The sequence below is a fragment of the Colletotrichum graminicola genome (genome assembly GCF_000149035.1).
Source record: "Colletotrichum graminicola M1.001 genomic scaffold supercont1.46, whole genome shotgun sequence".
NCBI lineage: Eukaryota > Fungi > Ascomycota > Sordariomycetes > Glomerellales > Glomerellaceae > Colletotrichum > Colletotrichum graminicola.
The window spans coordinates 88,549-106,515 of record NW_007361050.1 but is presented as its reverse complement, the minus strand read 5'-3'; the positions used below and the strand labels follow the sequence as shown (position 1 = coordinate 106,515).

The 17,967-nt window shown below is 56.1% G+C and overlaps 5 protein-coding genes across 5 annotated transcripts; 3 read left to right on the top strand and 2 right to left on the bottom strand.

Moving 5' to 3' along the window:
- Positions 1-1,746: 1,746 nt before the first annotated feature.
- Positions 1,747-5,092, top strand: GLRG_09209 (DDHD domain-containing protein; the record flags this gene model as incomplete). Its single annotated transcript, XM_008099894.1, has 6 exons — positions 1,747-1,998; positions 2,080-3,266; positions 3,314-3,546; positions 3,604-4,024; positions 4,075-4,869; positions 4,966-5,092. 6 exons carry the CDS (start codon positions 1,747-1,749, stop codon positions 5,090-5,092), a joined length of 3,015 nt encoding a protein of 1,004 aa, XP_008098085.1.
- A 241-nt stretch (positions 5,093-5,333) lies between these two features.
- On the bottom strand, positions 5,334-6,176 carry GLRG_09208 (uncharacterized protein; the record flags this gene model as incomplete). Its single annotated transcript, XM_008099893.1, has 2 exons — positions 5,334-5,979; positions 6,037-6,176. 2 exons carry the CDS (start codon positions 6,174-6,176, stop codon positions 5,334-5,336), a joined length of 786 nt encoding a protein of 261 aa, XP_008098084.1.
- Positions 6,177-8,589: 2,413 nt separating this feature from the next.
- On the top strand, positions 8,590-10,883 carry GLRG_09207 (uncharacterized protein; the record flags this gene model as incomplete). The annotated part of the gene is made up of 5 exons (XM_008099892.1): positions 8,590-8,612; positions 8,709-8,919; positions 9,001-9,692; positions 9,790-10,775; positions 10,846-10,883. 5 exons carry the CDS (start codon positions 8,590-8,592, stop codon positions 10,881-10,883), a joined length of 1,950 nt encoding a protein of 649 aa, XP_008098083.1.
- A 485-nt stretch (positions 10,884-11,368) lies between these two features.
- On the bottom strand, positions 11,369-13,927 carry GLRG_09206 (MBOAT family protein; the record flags this gene model as incomplete). The annotated part of the gene is made up of 8 exons (XM_008099891.1): positions 11,369-11,488; positions 11,566-11,749; positions 11,844-11,877; positions 11,973-12,069; positions 12,142-12,260; positions 12,357-13,017; positions 13,098-13,460; positions 13,553-13,927. The coding sequence occupies 8 exons, from the start codon at positions 13,925-13,927 to the stop codon at positions 11,369-11,371; spliced, it is 1,953 nt and encodes a 650-aa protein (XP_008098082.1).
- Positions 13,928-16,189: 2,262 nt separating this feature from the next.
- Positions 16,190-17,477, top strand: GLRG_09205 (uncharacterized protein; the record flags this gene model as incomplete). The annotated part of the gene is made up of 6 exons (XM_008099890.1): positions 16,190-16,272; positions 16,701-16,757; positions 16,825-16,924; positions 16,992-17,212; positions 17,287-17,360; positions 17,425-17,477. The coding sequence occupies 6 exons, from the start codon at positions 16,190-16,192 to the stop codon at positions 17,475-17,477; spliced, it is 588 nt and encodes a 195-aa protein (XP_008098081.1).
- Between the last annotated feature and the right edge of the window lie 490 nt (positions 17,478-17,967).

The window sequence follows — 17,967 nt, the reverse complement described above, 5'->3', positions numbered from 1 at the left end:
ACCATCGAAAAACGCAGCGCAGCTCGCCCCACCCGCATTGGTACCGCGATGGCCCAGCTCCGTGTCACAAAAGTGCGAAGATTGGAGGGTGCAGGTTCCTCGCTTGTGGCCAGAGATGAGGTAAGCCAGTGGGGGTGGTTTCCAAGAAGCATGAAGCGCGAGCAAATAGGTACGTACTTAAGCACCTTCCTAGGATCCAGGCAGGTAAGGGAAGGGAGGTATCCGTAGACAAGGTACCTACCTACCTACATAGTACAATGTAGGGACGATAGGGTGCCTTTCCAGCTGGAGCTGCAGCTGCCCCGCGATCACCAATCTCTTCAAGGTACCGTATCCACTGGTTATATCCGGATAAAGCTAATTATCGGGCTAACGGCAAGGAGTATCGCGGCCGCTGTGACAGGTATAGTATGCTGGCAGAAACAGGGATCTAGAAGTAGCAATATAGGATAGTAGTGTACATAAGCAAGAAGTTATAGTGTGAGTACCAGATAAATGTTGTTGCTAATAGGCAACAGGTAAGTGGGTAGATAGTTAGGAGGATGGATAGGTAGGGTTAGTAGATTGACCGCTTTCTATATCAGGCCTGGCGGAATGGGCCTGTACTAACTACTATCGGACATCAGCTAGCTAGCTTTGGCTAGACCCTTTATTAGCTTTATCCGGATCTCGAGAGTGTAGGCGGTACCCAGGTACCTACCTGCCTGCCTACCGGTACATGCCTACGGATACCTACCGAAGTGTCTGTCTGTCCTTTGCCTCTCTTTCCATTTATTCGACACGGGACTCAATGTGCGTCATGGGGTCCCTGGACGCGGGAGCTCCCTCCTTCCCCCCCTCGTGCTAGGTACTACACCGCAGCTGACTGGAGATTGGTTTGGAGTCTGATGACTGAAGCCCTTCATCATACAGTACCAGCTCAAAAGTCTTGTTACAGCAATAAAGACAGCCAATAAAAAGCTACAGTAGGTGGTTAGGACATAGGGTCTTTGGTGACGCACTGTGAAGTGACCTCGAGCTATTAATGGGTCCTCTCTTCGACTCTTCTTTGGGTTATCCTTATTGCTGTAACAAGACTTTTGAGCCAGTACTGTAGCTACCTACCTGTATTCTGTCCTGTTCCTAGTCAGACTATAGCTGTCTCTCCCAATCTATATACATACATACATACACGTACATGCATGCATACAATATACATATGCCTTACACCAAGGGACTCGGCTCACATGGTTGTCGCAAAAAGCACACCTTGTCCCCCATTTGATTTGAATAGAAAAGAGAGCAGAGCCTCTCCTCGCCCTCTCTCACACGCATTACACACGTATCTCTCTCCCATAGGCATTCTTCCACTGTCTAACAAAAACAAAGACTTCACCACGCCGCATTTCCCCCGCCCCGTTGTCGACGCCTCAACCTTGTTACTTACTCCAGCCTGAAACCAGCATTCCTGGGTCCCGCCCTCAACAAGCTTTCCGAGACCGACCGCCCTACCTACAATCCGGTGCCGTTCAGTCCGACGTTCCCGTCCTCTCCGTCGCCCTGACGTCCCTGCGCTGATAAAGATAAAGCGCCCCTCCTCCCTGCCTTGCGTTTGTGAAGTTGGCGTCTGCCGTCCATCGCTCCAGGCAGGTTTGGGGACGACATTACAGACCGTCGAACCTCTGCCAGAACAACACCACCGCCTCTCGCCCTTGTTGGTCATCTCGTCACACTTTCGCCGCATGGCACTCGGCCCAGTCGCAAGCCATGGCTCCCAGCGGCCCTGACCGCAAACCCGAAAAATCCTACCTGTCGTCTGCCGTCGACTCCATCAACCCGTGGGCTGGCGCCCGGAGCACAACACCAACCCAAATCCCCAAGGATCCCCCTCCGCCCCCCGTGCAGGGTCAAAAATCCCGCCCTGGCGACCACAGCATCACCCATTTATACGGCCAGAGCATCAAGAGCTACCCCGCCGACTGTCCTCCTCTGAACGTGCTCTGGTACCACGCAACTGATGTAGGGGCGCCCATCCCATAGCCCACTCTTCCCCCTCTCCAAACAAACGCCCATTCGTCTTGCTCACATACTTTCCGCCAGGTACCCAAGCGCAAACCCCAGTTTCTCCGAGACAAATCGAAACCTGCCGATGACGCCAAGCCGCCGCCCCAGCCCAAGAAGTTCGTTCCTTTTTCAAAGCTAGACTCACGCGCTATCGAGGCTACATACCAGCGCCTGCTTGAGGATTCAGAGAAGAGAAGAGGCGGCCGGTCGTTGCGGAACGTGTCGGCGGGCTCGCGCCGTGGCCGCAGGGATACCGACGAGGAGAGCAACCACAGCAGCTTGGAGACCAGCCCCGAAGGTGCTCAGGGTCCCAAAACGCGGGTTCCTGTCCACGAGGATTATCTTTTCGATGTCGACATCGAAAACCGAGAGCTATCCCCCGTCTACTGGCTCGGCCCTGTCTACGAAGTCCGCCGCGGTACCTGGTTCTATGAAGAAGGCTCGTCCTTGCGGCCATGTGAAGAGAATCTGGCATCGCAGTTGGAGGAGGGTTACCTCAAGGTCAAGCCCTGGACGTACCCGAACCCGAGGGTTCGCAGTGACCCCAAGAACAAGGACGCCAAGACCAAGGGCGTGACACCAAAAGCATCCCTCGACAATCTCAATGCTGCCGCCTCAACAACTCCAACCGCAGAGAGCAGCAGCAAAGTACCCGGACCTCAGAACCAGCACCAGCCGTCGTCGCACCGCTTGTTCGGCGCCTGGATGAACAGCATCGCCACGTATCAGGACGCAAGCACAGCATGGCTCACGTCAAACAGCATGCTCTCATGGGTGACCTCCACCATGTACGAAAGATTCTCGGGGGGCGGTTTCATGAGTGGTGTCAAGCTGGTGAGGGGCTATTCCGATGTGGCCAAAAACAAGAAGGAGAAGCAGCCGTCCACCCCCACCGATGCCACTGCCACCTCGCAACTTGACGAGAAACAGCAAAAGCTGCTCAAGAGGAGATCTGCGCCGCCTTCTTCCGCGCCGTTTCAGTCCAATGACGACCTCTCACGTGCCGAGGAGAAAGGCAACGAGGAGAACTCCCTTCAACGGCAGATCTCGTCACTAATGGAGGGAGCCGAGCGGAACCAAGAGGAGCAGGAAGAGGAGATTCGGAAACGCGAGGAGAAGGAGATCGAAAACGACTACAACGGCCAGCTTGGCGAAACTCAAGGGCGCGAAATCGAGCATCTGGTCCTCGTCACGCACGGGATTGGCCAACTCTTGAGTATACGGTAAGTCTCGGCTACGGTGCGTGGAGCTCCAGGGCTGACTTGAGCAGCATGGAAAGCATCAACTTTGTTCATGACGTCAATGTCCTGCGCAAAAACTTCAAATCCGTGTACTCTAGCTCTGCGGACCTGCGGGCTCTGAACTCGGAGCTCGAAGATGGCCAGAGAAACTGCCGCGTGCAGGTTCTGCCTGTGTGCTGGAGACATCTTCTCGACTTCCCCAAGAGACGGGAGAAGAAGAACGAGCAAGACATTGGTGATGCCGCTCTAGATGAGGAGGAGTGTAAGTTCTGGCGGCCTTATTCTTTCAGGGGCAAGCTATCTGACAAACGATGTCCAGACCCTTCTCTTGAGGATATCACCATCGAAGGTGTGGCTTTCGCCAGGTCTCTGATTTCCGACCTCGCGCTTGATGTTTTGCTATACCAAAGTGCCTACAGAGAACAGATCTCGGAGATTGTGCTGAAAGAATCCAATCGAATCTACAAGCTGTTCCTTGAACGGAATCCGGAATTCAAGGGCAAGGTTCATATCATCGGGCACTCTCTCGGCTCCGCCATCATGTTCGACATCCTGTGCCGGCAGAAGGAGAAGCCCAGAGGGCCGGAGAGCCCCCGGAATCCTCTCCGCTTCTGGCCATCGCAGGAGAAGGCCCAGGGCTCCCGGGATCGAGAGGCCAATGAGCTCCGGTTCGAGTTCGACGTGGAAGACTTTTACTGCCTAGGATCTCCGGTGGGCTTGTTCCAGATGCTCAAGGGACGGTAAGTCGACCGAGGTCTCTTGAACGAGACGCATGCTGACCTCATTGAAGGACCATTTCAGCTCGCCACCTCGCCAACACCCGTCCGTCGGAAAGCCCCCTGGATCCAGATTTGATGGATGACCCCTTTCTGGCGGCGGCGCCATCAAGTCCAACCCACAGGATCTCTGCAATTACCGGGCTTCCTTACTCCGTGTCATCGCCCAAGGCCTCGCAGCTCTTCAACATCTTTCATCCCTCAGACCCCATCAGCTACAGGCTAGAGCCCCTGATCTCACCTGCCATGTCGACATTGAAGCCCCAGGTGTTGCCGTACACCAAGAAGGGCATCTTTGGCAACGTGACCCAGCAAGGTCTGTCAGGTATCGGCATGAAGGTTGGGCAGAGCGTCAGCGGGCTGTGGTCTAGCCTGAGCGCAGGGATCGCGAGCAACCTGCTCAACCGCAGTCTGGGCCTCAGCAACGAAGACGTGGCCAAGATGAACTCGGCGAATGCTCCATCACAGGTTTCAGGAGCGGGTACCAACATTGCCGACAGCGGCGTGATCTCGGACGTGTCGAAGCTAGAGGCGAAGACCAACGAGCGCAAGAAACAGCTTGCAGATTCCAAGGCCATGGTTGGCCGTACCAGCATCAGCGGCAACGAGATGACGTTGATTGACGACGAGCTGGAGACGCTCTACGCCAAGTTCCAGGAGAAGCGCATGGATCTGCCCAAGACGGACGACGACGATGGCGGCAGGGCGGACTGGATCGAGGCAGAGCGTAAGGCGCAGAAGCTGCGCCGGGAGGAGATGAAGGTGCGCGCTCTGAATCGCAACGGGCGTGTGGACTACAGTATTCAGGAGTAAGTCGAGAGGGAAAGAGACCCCCTTACCCCCCCTCTCTCTCTCACTCAGTCATGAGGCGAACGCCCGGCGGTGTGTGCTGACAAGCCCAACAGGAGCGTCCTGGACTTTAACCCGATGAACACGATTGCTTCGCACATGAGTTACTGGTCTGACGAGGACGTCAGCCACTTTATCCTCTCACAGCTTCTTTCTAATAGATCGCGGGCAGGCCGCAGATAGACTTTTTTTTTTCTTCTTCTTCATTCCCTTCCTTTCAAATCTGACGTGTTGGGTGGGGCAAGTCGGTTGATTACAATAAATTTATGTTTATTTCATAAAATAGAGGCATACATTACTTCAAGTGACCCATCCGTATCTGGAGACTTTCTTTTTTCTTTTTCTTTCTTTTTTTCCACTCGAAGACGCACTTGGGGGTATCTTTTGGTATTTGTTTTTAAACTGCTTAATCTGCTCAAACTGCTCATGCGCGCAGGATGCCGGCGTCGACCAAGGCGCTCCAACGGGCGGGCTTGGTCCTGGCGACGTCCTCGGCCGTCTGGCCGGCGTCGGTGCGTAGAGAACGGATATCCTCTGCGGTGTCGTTGGTCAGGCGCACAATCTGCAGGGCCTCGGCGGCCTGGCGGGCCGAGACGGGGAAGAGATCGGTGGGCAGAGGAGAGGCAATCCACAGCAGCAGCCAGACGACCTCCTCGTGCTCCTTGTCGAGGGCGAGGTGCAGGGCGCTCATGCCGCCGGCGAGAGGGTCCTGGTAGCGGATAAGCTGGGCGAGCTGAGCGACGTCACCGGCGAGCTCCTCGTTGGCGTCCTGGAGCAGGTCGACGACACCCTCGACATCGCCCTCGGCGCACATAAGGTGGTAGGCGCGGGCGGGACGGGCGTCGGGGTTGGAGGCGAGGTAAGCCTCCTCGGTAATGTTGGGGAGGATGTCGAGGGCGTCCTGGAGGCCGCCCTCATTGACGTAGCGAGTGAGGATAGCGGTGCCGGGCTGGGAGTTCAGGAAGGGGTTTGTGACGGAGGGGCCCTGAGTGTTAGAGGGGAGGTACTTCTGGCACGAGGGGCAGTTGAGGGACACTGCGATGTCCTGGGACAGGTCCAGGAGGCATTGCCTGTTTGAATGGGGTGAGCGAGTCTCCTCTGGATCTGAGTTGGGCTTTCTTTCTCACCAGTGGAAGTGGCAGCCGCAGGGGAGCTCGAGGTCGTCGGGGACGGTCTGGGTGTCGTCGGCGGCGTGGCCCTCGTCGTCGCTCTCAGGTTCAAGGACGATGACGAGGGGGTCCTCGCAGGCTTTACAGACGGCGGCCATGGTGATTTCTGAATGAGACTGGAAGGATGAGAGGGGTTCCCTAGATGGTGGTATGCTCCGCGGGGACTTGAGATGCTTGCTCGAATCCTGAATTATGTGAAGCTCGAGATTGAGACGTTGCGCTGAATGTTCATTGCCAGTGTGATGGTGACTGACTGCATCGACGTCAGAAAATTCGAGGTGGGGGAGAGCGGGGACTGTGCATTTCTCTCTTTGGCACTGTACATAATAGCGCTCGGTGTGTATGTCAACACAGTGCATCATAATGTTAAGTCTTCGTTACTAGGTGACGTCCCTATTTCGTTGCTACCTTAGCTACCTACCAGGTATGTGCGATGTACATACGGTAGGTGGTGTACCTAACTGGTAGTGTAGGTAGGTAGGCAGGTTGGCAGGTACGTGTTTGTACTCCCTCATTCCCTGCACCTGGGGGTTCCAGAACATTGCCTGAATCGGCCTACGGACGAGGGGGGGGGGGACAGGCAATCCGGGCAAGGGAGCACGGGCGTGTAAGTCGGGGTGGGATACAGTCACAGGCAGCAAGCGTACCTGTAGTAGTACATTGTAGTGTATGTTGATCGGGCACCTCGCTCCAAGGTCGAGCAGGCGTGTTGGGCTATGTAAGGCCAGACGAGAGAGGCAATGGTGGAGGGGCAGCAGCATCAGGCGGGCCACATCAAGGAGGCGGACCCACGAAGAAGCAATGTGGTAATGTACTATTAGATTACACACATGTCGGTTCTGCAAAGGACTCGTGGACTCGCAGACCGTACGTGTCTCGGTGCCTGGAGAGCCACGTGCGGGTGGAGGAGGAGGAGGATATTGACTGCCTGCATGGACCCGAGTTATAGATAGACGGACGGGCAGACTGCCTGGCGTACGTACATTGTACTGATTGTACTATGTACGTTGGCGCGTTACGCAAGACGGAGACACGCTCACTCAGGTACTCGCATACGCACATGACAAGCTGTCGCCGCGTTACGCAAGTCGTTGTGGCTATGGCTGATATCAGGCCAGCCGTTGCCTACTACATCGTACATACATTGTACATACCTCCTCAGCACACATGGTACCTTTGGGTTATGTCAAGGTATCTATCTGCCAGGCAGAAAAGAAAAGGGACCCGCTTTGGGCGGATTGAATCAGGCTTCCCGCTGTATTTCTGTGCAACCCGACGGCCGTGGTTTTTTGTCTTTGGGTTGCTTCGGGTGGCAGGTCTGGCATGCTTATTAGGTAAGCGGCCGCGACTGATGTACCCTGCCGCGCTCGTCGGGCTGCTAGGAACCTACAGAGTACATCGAGGCTTGCCTACCTGCCTACCCACTTTCTGCTCTGTAAGGTACCAGCCATCCAAGATGATGTGATGTACTTGTACGATTCCCAAGGTATGAATACAAGCTGCCCTGCTTGTACCTGTACGGACATAAGTAGACACCCAATGTGCTCAGGCCAACTAATGCCTGTACGATTACATCAATGACCCCCCTCCCCGCCCCCGCCAACAGAGAACAAGCAAAGCAAAGCAAAGCAAAGCAACGCAGCACAGCGCAGCACCTACGTAAGTCTCCGTCTCTCTCGCATTCCCAAGGCACAACACATCGCAGCGCGGCACGGCGTAGCACGGCGCAGCGCGGCATTGGTTTGCGCAGCGTTTTGCCGGCCCGTTTAACCCTGTCCTTGAACCTTGTCTTGCGGCGATGAGCAAGCGGGTGTGTGTGTGTGCTGCTTTCCTGTTATCATCATCATCATCATCATCATCAGTATTAGTATTGGTATTAGTACGGAGTATAGGCCTGGGCATAACACCTGCCTACGGATACCTACCTATCTACCTACTTACTTACTTAACTGTCTAATACCTGCTGCAGCTACACGGCGTCAGTTAAAGAGACCCACCCACAGTTCTCTCTCCCTTCTCCGCTCCCCTCCTGTCTCTCCTCGCCTCCCCTTCCCAACTCTGACTTCTTCCTCTACACACACACACACACACACACACACACAACTAACTTACGAACGAAGAGAAGGAAAAAAAAAAAAAAAAAGTCGCATCCTCGACTGCTATTCCCAATTTTCCCCAAAACACACTCACTCCCTCGTCGTGAGGAACGGATACAGACAACACCACCTTGGCCGCGGTCCCAGACTCCATCACCGTCCGTGCGTTCCGGAGCTTCCTGCACCTCACATCTACCGCTCCGCTTGGTCCCTGATCAAACTGCTTGCTTCGTTTCGCTTCGCTTTGCTTTCCCTCCGCGCCGAGCGCAATCTCGACACCAGGACAGGACCACTCCCCTCATCATCCCTCTCTCCTGACCCTCTCTCGTCTTTGCCTACACTACACACCTTTTTCTCGACACAGTCTTTGGCCTCGCCCATCTGTTTGCGCGCCCACCCTTAGACCCCCACCAACATGAACGTTCTCAAGCTTCAGAGGTGCGCAACCGCAATCACCCCCGCACCCTGCGATTCCCCAAATTACTCACCCCTCGCCCCCGACCCGCCGCCTTGCTAACAGCTCTCTGCCTTTAGGAAGTATCCTCAGTTCCCTCAGGACGAAATCTACGGCCTGAGCGACGCCTTCCGCAAGCTCGACGTCGACGACAAGGGCTACGTCGATGAGGCCACCGCCATCAAGGCCACCCAGCAGAGCGAACGCCAACCCTATGATGTCGTACGACAGGCCCTCAAGGAGGTTGAACTCGACTCTTCTCGCAGAGTCGAGCTGGAGGACTACGTCGCAGTACGTCCCCCCCCCTCTCAGACCCCCCAACAGCCGGCCTCCGCTTCTTCTTCTTTACTAACCCGATGCCGCCTCCTGCAGTTGATTGCCAAGCTTCGCGAGTCTTCCCCGGCCCAAAAACGCATGACAACCGGCCCCGGTTCCGCTCCTGCCAGCATCGTCGCCCAAGCCACCGGAAAAGTCGGCGGTCATGCCTCCAAGTCGAGCGTCGGCAAGATCCATGTCCAGGGCTCCAATGCCAACGTCACTCACACCATCAACGAGGACGAGAGGACCGAGTTCACTCGTCACATCAATGCCGTCTTGGCCGGCGACCCGGATATTGGAAACCGCCTCCCCTTCCCCACCGACACCTTTGAGATGTTCGACGAGTGCAAAGACGGTCTCGTCCTGGCCAAGCTCATCAACGACAGTGTTCCCGATACCATTGACGAGCGTGTCCTGAACCGCCCGAAGAACAAGAAGCAGCTCAACGCCTTCCAGATGACGGAGAACAACAACATCGTCATTGAGTCCTCCAAGGGCATCGGTCTGTCCGTCGTCAACATTGGCAGTGGTGACATTATCGAGGGCCGCGAGCACCTGATCCTCGGCCTCATCTGGCAGATCATCCGCCGCGGCCTGCTGAGCAAGATCGACATCAAGCTCCACCCGGAGCTGTACCGCCTGCTCGAGGACGACGAGACCCTCGAACAGTTCCTGCGCCTGCCTCCCGAACAGATTCTCCTCAGATGGTTCAACTACCACCTGAAGGCCGCCAACTGGCCCAGACGGTAAGTTTCGGTTTTTTTTTTTGGTTTTTTTTTTTTCGGATTTTCTTTCTTGTCCTCCTGACCAGGCCCGGACGCACCACTGACTCTCCTCGCACAGGGTGAACAACTTCTCCAGCGACATCAAGGACGGCGAGAACTACACCGTTCTCCTGGCGCAGATCGGTTCCGAATACGGCGCGACGAGAGCCCCCCTCCAGACGAGAGATCTCTTGCAGAGGGCCGAGGAGATTCTGCAGACCGCCGACAACATGGGGTGCCGCAAGTTCCTCACGCCCTCATCCCTGGTCGCCGGTAACCCCAAGCTGAACCTGGCCTTCGTTGCCAACCTGTTCAACACCCACCCCGCCCTCGACCCCATCACCGAGGAGGAGAAGCTCGAGGTGGAGGACTTTGACGCCGAAGGGGAGAGAGAGGCCCGCGTCTTCACCCTCTGGCTCAACAGCCTGGACGTGCAGCCCGCCGTTCAGTCCTTCTTCGACGACCTGCGCGACGGCACCGTCCTTCTGCAAGCGTACGACAAGGTCATCAAGGGGTCCGTTAACTGGCGCCACGTCAACAAGCCCCCTGCGCACGGCGGCGAGATGATGCGCTTCAAGGCCGTCGAGAACACAAACTACGCCATCGAGCTCGGCAAGCAGAACCGCTTCTCGCTCGTCGGCATCCAGGGCGCGGACATCACCGACGGCCAGCGGACCCTGACCCTCGGCCTGGTGTGGCAGCTGATGCGCAGAGACATCACTGTCACCCTCTCGACTCTGGCGCAGCGTCTGGGCAAGAAGGAGATCACGGACGCCGAGATGGTCAGGTGGGCCAACGACATGTCCCGCAAAGGTGGCAAGTCGTCCGCCATTCGATCCTTCAAGGACCCCGCCATCGGCACCGGCGTCTTCCTGCTGGACGTGCTCAACGGCATGAAGAGCAGCTACGTCGACTACGACCTCGTCACCCCCGGCCACACGGACGACGACGCCTACCTCAACGCCAAGCTCAGCATCTCCATTGCGAGAAAGATGGGCGCCACCATCTGGTTGGTGCCCGAGGATATTTGCCAGGTCCGCAGCCGCCTGGTGACCACCTTTATCGGTAAGTCGATCCCCGCCCCTCCTCCCCCCCTTGGTTCCGTGCCGTTTCCGGTGCTGACACTCCCTCACAGGATCTCTTATGGCGACGGCCGAAAAGCAGGGCTTGTAAACCGTCTTGGAAGAAGAAGAAGAAAAAAGACGGGAAAGGAAAAGAAAAAAAAACACCTCAACTCCCCCCAACCCTCTTTTTTTATTTTATTTTTTATCGCGGCGCGCGAATGTGTCTGATGTTTTCCCCACGAGGATAGAAAAAGGCCAAAACTGCGGGCGAGGCTTTATTGATTGTTTAGTTGAATGAACCCATGATGAATTCCATGTATTGTGCTATCGAGCTATTGTGTTTCTGGATGACTGTGTTACTACGCATGCCTTGAGCCGCGGTACAGGCGACAAGTTCTCAAGCATTGATTTGAATAGGCCCGATGACTGGCAACCTTTTCTCCTTTCCCTCTTGTCCCCCCCCTTCCCATCATACAGAAGAGAAGGCCTTGCAGCAGAACTGATCAGAACCAAGAAGGGTTTTCTTTTTTCTTTTTCTTTTTTAGGTTCTTTTGTATACTGATTTCAAGGAAGAAAAGAAGGCGACAAGTGGAATCACAGGACAAGGTATAGACTGCACAACAGGCTGGGCCCCGTGAGGAGGCCTGTCCAGAACATGACGTTGCCCAGGACTCTGCGGCCTTTCAACCACCGCGTGCGGCTCAGCTGGACAAGCTGCATTCCGTTCCGTCAGCTTCTTGTTTCCTTTCACAAAAGAAGTGTGGGGGAGGCAGAGGGCCGAAGAACCGTACAGGCAGCTGGCACATTTGCGCAAAGAGGAGGTAGCCCCTCAGCTTCTTGAAGATGCACCACATGACCAGCTCGTGGACGCACGCCGAGAGGAAGAAGGTAATTAGGGTCGCCGTGTGGCGGTTCACCTTCATCGAGGAGATGGAGCTGTGGTAGACGTGGCGTAGGAGGAAGATGTGGACGGGCCTGGGGGAGGGGAGGGGTTAGCTAGCTGCGTGCGTCTCAACTCCTCCCAGGAGGGGAGGATCGTTTAGTTTAGCTCAGGGAATGATGGTCTCACCGGTTCCAGTCGCGGGCAAATTGGTCCCAGGAGACTTTTTTTCGTGGTTCACTGTTAGCAAGCCGCCGCGCCGTGATTCGGGTCGAGATAGACTCTCATAGGGGAAGAGGGAGGGAGGGGGTGACGTACCGCTGTTCCACCAGGCGTCGTAGAAGCTTCGATCAGCAAAGTAGGTGACTTCTGCGAGGATGTTGAGAATGGCCTCCCAGATGAGGTACCATCCCATCTGCTTCGTGTCAGTCCCGTACGTATTCTCAAGAGTCCCCGAACCTGAGTTGGCCCGGCCATCGTCGCTCACCAGGTACTCCATCAGGAACGGGAAGACGAGATCGCTCAGAAACCATGGGAAGTAGCGGACGCGCTCGGATAAGGGCATTCCGGTCTCCTTCATGGCCAAGGTCTGCATCACGACGGGATCTATTGACCCATATTAGAGTTGTTGTATTCAACAAGGCTTGTATACCGACGGGGCTGTAGAGCTAGGGAACATGATGAGAGGGGGGGGTGGCTCACAGATGAAGGCCTGTGACACCATGATCATGACAAAGATGATGCCAAACATGGCGGCGGTCTTCTCGGCGACGTAGAACCAGTCAATGGAGTCGGAACGCGGGTACTCGAGCTCGTAGACCAATGTGGGCAAGACGATGTACTCGTAATGGTTCTTGAGGGAAAGGTTGTTGGGGTACGCCCGCACAACGCTCGTCGCTTTGCCCCTCAACTCGTCCGTCAGGCCGTCGACCTCCCACCGGATGATGCGCTCAAACACCCGGATCTGGTCGGCGTCGAGGGGCTCTCCGGATTCGATGGCGTGGGAGATGCGGTCCAGGTCGGTCTGGTAGGAGCGGCGGGCATGAGCGGCGGACTGCCGGCGGACCTCGATCTCGGCCGCGGACGGCGGGTTGGCCAGGTGGGAGAGGGAGACTGTCGACGCGGAGGGGCTGGTGGCGGACCGGCACTCGACGGGAGCGACTTTGTCCAGCTGCTTGAGCTCCGAGAAGAGGGACCTCCGCCGCTTGTAGGCCGAGGAGAGGTGGCCGTTGTAGAAGGCGTACGAGTGCTGCTTCATGAGCATGATGATGGCGTGGAGGACGAAGAAGACGGTGTGTGTCCAGGGCCAGTCCCGGATGAGGGTGAGGCCAACCGCGCTGCCGATAAACACGGACTGCCATATCTGCCATTTCCCCGTGCGTAAGGAAGGCTGTCTCTGTCTGCCGCGAAACGAACGGGGGGGGGACGAGGATTCTCACTTACATTCTGGACGATCCAGCCGAAGCCATCCCAGTCAATGTAGCCGGCGAAGATGAGCCGTTGCAGGATCCAGCTCACGCCGGTGGCGGCGCACATGACGCCGTCGGACGCGAGGAGGACAACCACGTCGCGGCGGAACATGATCTTCATGATGTCGTTGGTGCCCAGCGGGTTCCCCGTCGCCTTCCAGTTGGAGGCGCCGATCTTGACGACGAAGAGCGCCACGGCCATCCAGAACAGCGTGTAGAAGCCGTAAAAGGGGCTGTTGGCCGTCTGCTGGTTCAGCCTGTCAAAGGTGGAAAAGCGGCGTGTGAAGACCAAGTCGCTGAACTTGCTCGGTCGCGTTGGCCTCTTTGGGTCTTTCTCCTGCGGTGCGCTTGTGAGTCGCTGAGGTTTTTTCTTTTGGTTTTTTCTTTTTACCCTCGTCATATCGGCAGAGCAAAAGCTTCTTGGCTTACCCTCTCCAGCCCCCTCCTGACGACATCGCGTAGCTCGCGGTCATCGGGCGATAGGACATATGCCTTGAGACGGCCGCTGTCGTCGCGAAGAAGAGACCCATCGACGCTCGAGGTCTCGGACAAGGTCGAGCCGTCCAGAGACAGCGTCCTGTCACGCTTTGACGGCGTGTTTAGAGGCGGCAATGCGCCAGGACGGGCGGGACGGGCCGGGGCCCGTTCCTCACCTTGTCTTGCAGCCAGCTTCGGGTCGTCGTAGTCCTCCTCGTTTGTACTTTCCGACGGCGTCGTCGAGGTGGCGCGCTCGCCGCTTGTGGCTCTCAGGGCGTCTCGCAACGGACGGGGCGATTCCGGAGAAGCTGACGTTGAGACTTGCATGGGTGCCGGTCAAAAGGTCCTCAAACGCGTCCTTGTTGTTTCGTATTGTAAGGGTGGGGAGCAGTAAGTGAAGCTAACTTTGGCGTACGGCAGACAGTTGGTGGAAAGTAGTACTCAAGTTGGCAGCGCGGGGACACTCTTGGTGATGCAGCAACACTCTTGTGAACCGAACATGTCAATCCCCACAGTCGCTTCTTTGATAAAAAAAATCGTCGGGACCAAGGACGCAGGAGAGTTCAAGTTGTGGCAGGCACGTGTGGGAAATGGAGAAACGATGGGCTTTTTGGGGCCAACGTCGCGATGACTGCTGGTTCGCCCCAACCAGGATGTGTGGCGCGGATGCTGTACGGGTGAGTTTGCTAATGACTCGATGCTATCGAGTATTACCGACTGTTTTCCGCAAGAGAGTAGGTAGAGGAACGAATCGTTGAGTACAGAATATGGAGGTATGCAGAGATGGGATGAAACATGAGCGGATGAAAGATGTGGGCTGGGAGGTGGCAATGATATAGTGTAGACAAATGGCAAGCCAGCGAGCACAGCGTTGTTTGGATTTACGGGCCTGCCGGGGCTTACGCTCGCTCGCGGGTTGTCCGCTTCTGACATGTGTAGATGGAAGAGATGATATGTTCACTGCGGCCGGCGGTTCCGCGGTGTCAGATATACACTACGACGTGAATACACACGGGGCGGGCTCACTCTCGGTTGCAGTTTGAGTTGACTACCACGTAGAGTTTACTAGGTGTTGGGGGAGATGCAGGTTGAAAGTTGTCCGCTGACACACGCGCCCCTCCCGCCTCCTCCGCCGGAGACCGGAGATCAACGGGGAGCCGGGAACGAGGAGGCGGCACCATGTGGATTTCGTGTAAGTGGACTCTGACGAAACCAGCCAAGTGGCAGAGACATGAGTAGGTACCTACGTGTATAGGTCGCAAGCTACCCCATATGTCTCTGTTCGTTGTCTCGGATGCTTCGTTCGGTTAGGTGCCAAGTAGATGTTGGAGAAGCAAGGGAGCGTGACAATCCACTATATATACCGGTATACGTATATATATATATATATATATATATATATATGTATAGTAAAGGCATGTGTTCCTCAAGAGCATGCACGCATCATATGCAGTACCCCTCATGTTTGGTTGTTTAACCCCCAAGCTCGGCCAACGGTGGGTAGATGCGGTCTCTGTGCTGTTCTCCAACAGTATACGGTATGTAAGAAGCCGGAAACGGAAAGAGAGACTCCTCGCCCGGGTCGTCCGTCTGCCGGTGTGTTCATGCAGTGTTCAGACCTTCTATACGGCCCTCTGGCTTGTGGTTGTCGAGTTGCTGCCGAGGCGGCATGTGTTGTGATGCGGCAATTCTTGGTGAGGTGGATTCATTTGGTCGGTCGGTCGGTCTGTTCACCTTGGATAGGGAAGCTGCTGCTATATAGATAGTACTTATACGATGTATATAAAGTAAACTGAACAGGTACAGGTACGTGCGGTAGGGACCTAGGTATAGGTAGGTGGATAGGCAAGTTTCCTTCCTGTCTTTGGCATACCATGACATCACTCCACCCCGATGCCAAATTACCTAAGTAGGTTACCTTGGGTAAAGTACCTACAAGCTTTTTGTAACGTGGGTAGATACCTATGAGGTAAGTAGCTACTACTGTGTACGACGTTGCGGTGAAGACACCTGCCAGCGCAGCGCGTTTCGAGCCTTCTGGAAGCCGAATACGGAGAGAGGACCCAGCGTGCATTCCATTCCACTCAGGAGTATCCGCATACTACGGATACTAGTAGCTACCTACATACAGGACCTGTATCCGTACGGTAGTACCTACGCGCGGGTGCGTGTGTCGTTACGTAAGCCGCCCGGAGTTCACGACGTCCGGGTGCGGTAGGTGCTTCCACCAATCAAACCTGGCCGTTCTGAATCAAGAAATGGGGCTGAGACCTGATTGTGGGTTCGTTCCTCTGTTTCCTCGCCGTCCAAGCTCACTCGCTTGCTGGCTCCCGTCCCGTACCGAAATCTTTTCTGCTGCGTCAGGCCGATCCGACCGACCGACTTCTTTCTTCTCCTCTTCAAACAAAAATCCATCACCAAAAAAACCACCACGCGCATCAAACTTCCCCGTCACGTGGCTCTGTTCCATCAGGCCCTCATCGTCGCTGCATCTCCATCGCGAGACGACACGCCTTCCCTTCTGCTCCTTAGCTAACCAAACCCTTTTATTTCGTTTTGTCCTTGCGAAGCCAAGTCAGCACAGCAATCATGTCGCGCGGTGGCACCACCTTGTACGTGACTGGCTTCAGCCACGGAACTCGCGCCCGAGACCTCGCCTACGAATTCGAACGGTATGTCAACTGAACATCAGAAAACCACTCCCACGTCGATGCCTCCCTCCGTCCTGTTTTCACGGCACGCGAGACCCATTCCGACGTTTCCGATATCTCATCTCCTTGCCTCGCTCGCTCGCTGCCTCCCCGCCCACCGCCTCCGTCCTCCCGCACTCGCTGCTCCTGTCTCCAGCATCAAATATGCTTCCCTCGTCCTCCGTCCTCCGTCCCCCTCGTCGATGCGTCCTGTCCTCGTTCGCTCCGGCTGCCTCACAAACCATCGCCCGTTGTCCGCGCCGCCGTGGCCTGCCAGCGCTCCCGTGGCAGCTCGAACAACACCAGCAGGTTCTGCTATGCCGACGACCCCCGACGTCTTGTCCACAATGACCAAACAAACCGGCTCCCCATGTATGTATCGGCATGCTGACGTTCCGACTTGACGATAGCTATGGACACCTTGTCCGCTGCGACATCCCTGCACCTCGATCGGCCTCCAGCAGACTGTGAGTTCTCTCTCTCCGCTACTCCTTCCCTCCTATGCCAAGCCGGTTCTGACCTTTTCATTGTCAGGTTCGCCTTTGTTGAGTACGAGGACCGTCGCGACGCTGACGATGCCTACCATGAGATGCACAACAAGCGCATCGGCCGTGACGACATTCTGAAGATCGAGGTGAGAAACAGACGCCCAGGTCTCCATGGTCAATGGGTCTTGCATGCTGACGAAGTACGTCCTGTAGTGGGCTCGCACACCTCCTAGTGCGTCGTGGCGATTCGACTCTGGCCGGGATCGTGAGCGCGCTCCTCGCCGCTCTTCTCCTCGTCGTGGCCGTTCTCCTTCTCCCCGACGCAGCACCCGCGACTACTCTCCCAAAAAGGATGACCGCCGGGACCGCGACCGTGACTACGACCGCAGCGACCGACGCGACACTCGCGAGCGTTCCCGCAGCCCTGACCGACGGTCCGTGCTCCCCGCCTCTCCCGCCTGGCAAGGCAAACAAAACAGACGAGCAAGCGATGCTGATTCGAGAACAGTGACCGGGACCTCAAGGACGACCGTGACGACCGAGAACCCCGTGAAAACGGTACCAACGGTGACGACAGGAAGCGTACGTTGTCCCCAAGGACGGAGTTTTGCTTGCAGACACAAGACTGACCTGGACGTCGTCGTAGCCCCGGACAGTCCCCCTCCCGCCCATGACGACCTGGACGTTGCTGCGGAGTGATAAGTATACTTGGCAATTTCTCTTGTCGGGTTGTTGTGTGCGGCTATGCCAAAAGTTTTCTGATTCCCTCTCCCGGTGTCGTACCTATTTTATCATTTGAATCTGGATCTGTAAAGTGTCCTCACCTTCTGGGAGCTTTTTTAGGCTCGATGCGACCGATTCGGCTTGTTCGAGCTCCGCACGCGAGGCCTGGGCCATTCGACACCAAGGCAGCACTCGCGCTGCCAGGCACACCGGAACATCGACCATCGGCGGGATCCCCCCACCCCTCCGCATTCGGCGACGAGCTCGAGACGACGCACGATTTTGGCAGGCGGCCGGTTTGATAGCATTACCCCTATAGTAGTTTAGAAATTGAATGTAGGTCTTTGCGCAAGCACTTGCTCACGCAGCCGTTGTACGTGCGTGACAAGATGGGAGAGTCGTCTCTGTCTCCTCAGCAGCTCAAATGGTATTGGAAATCCGGCCTTGTCGGCACTCGCAGACGAGC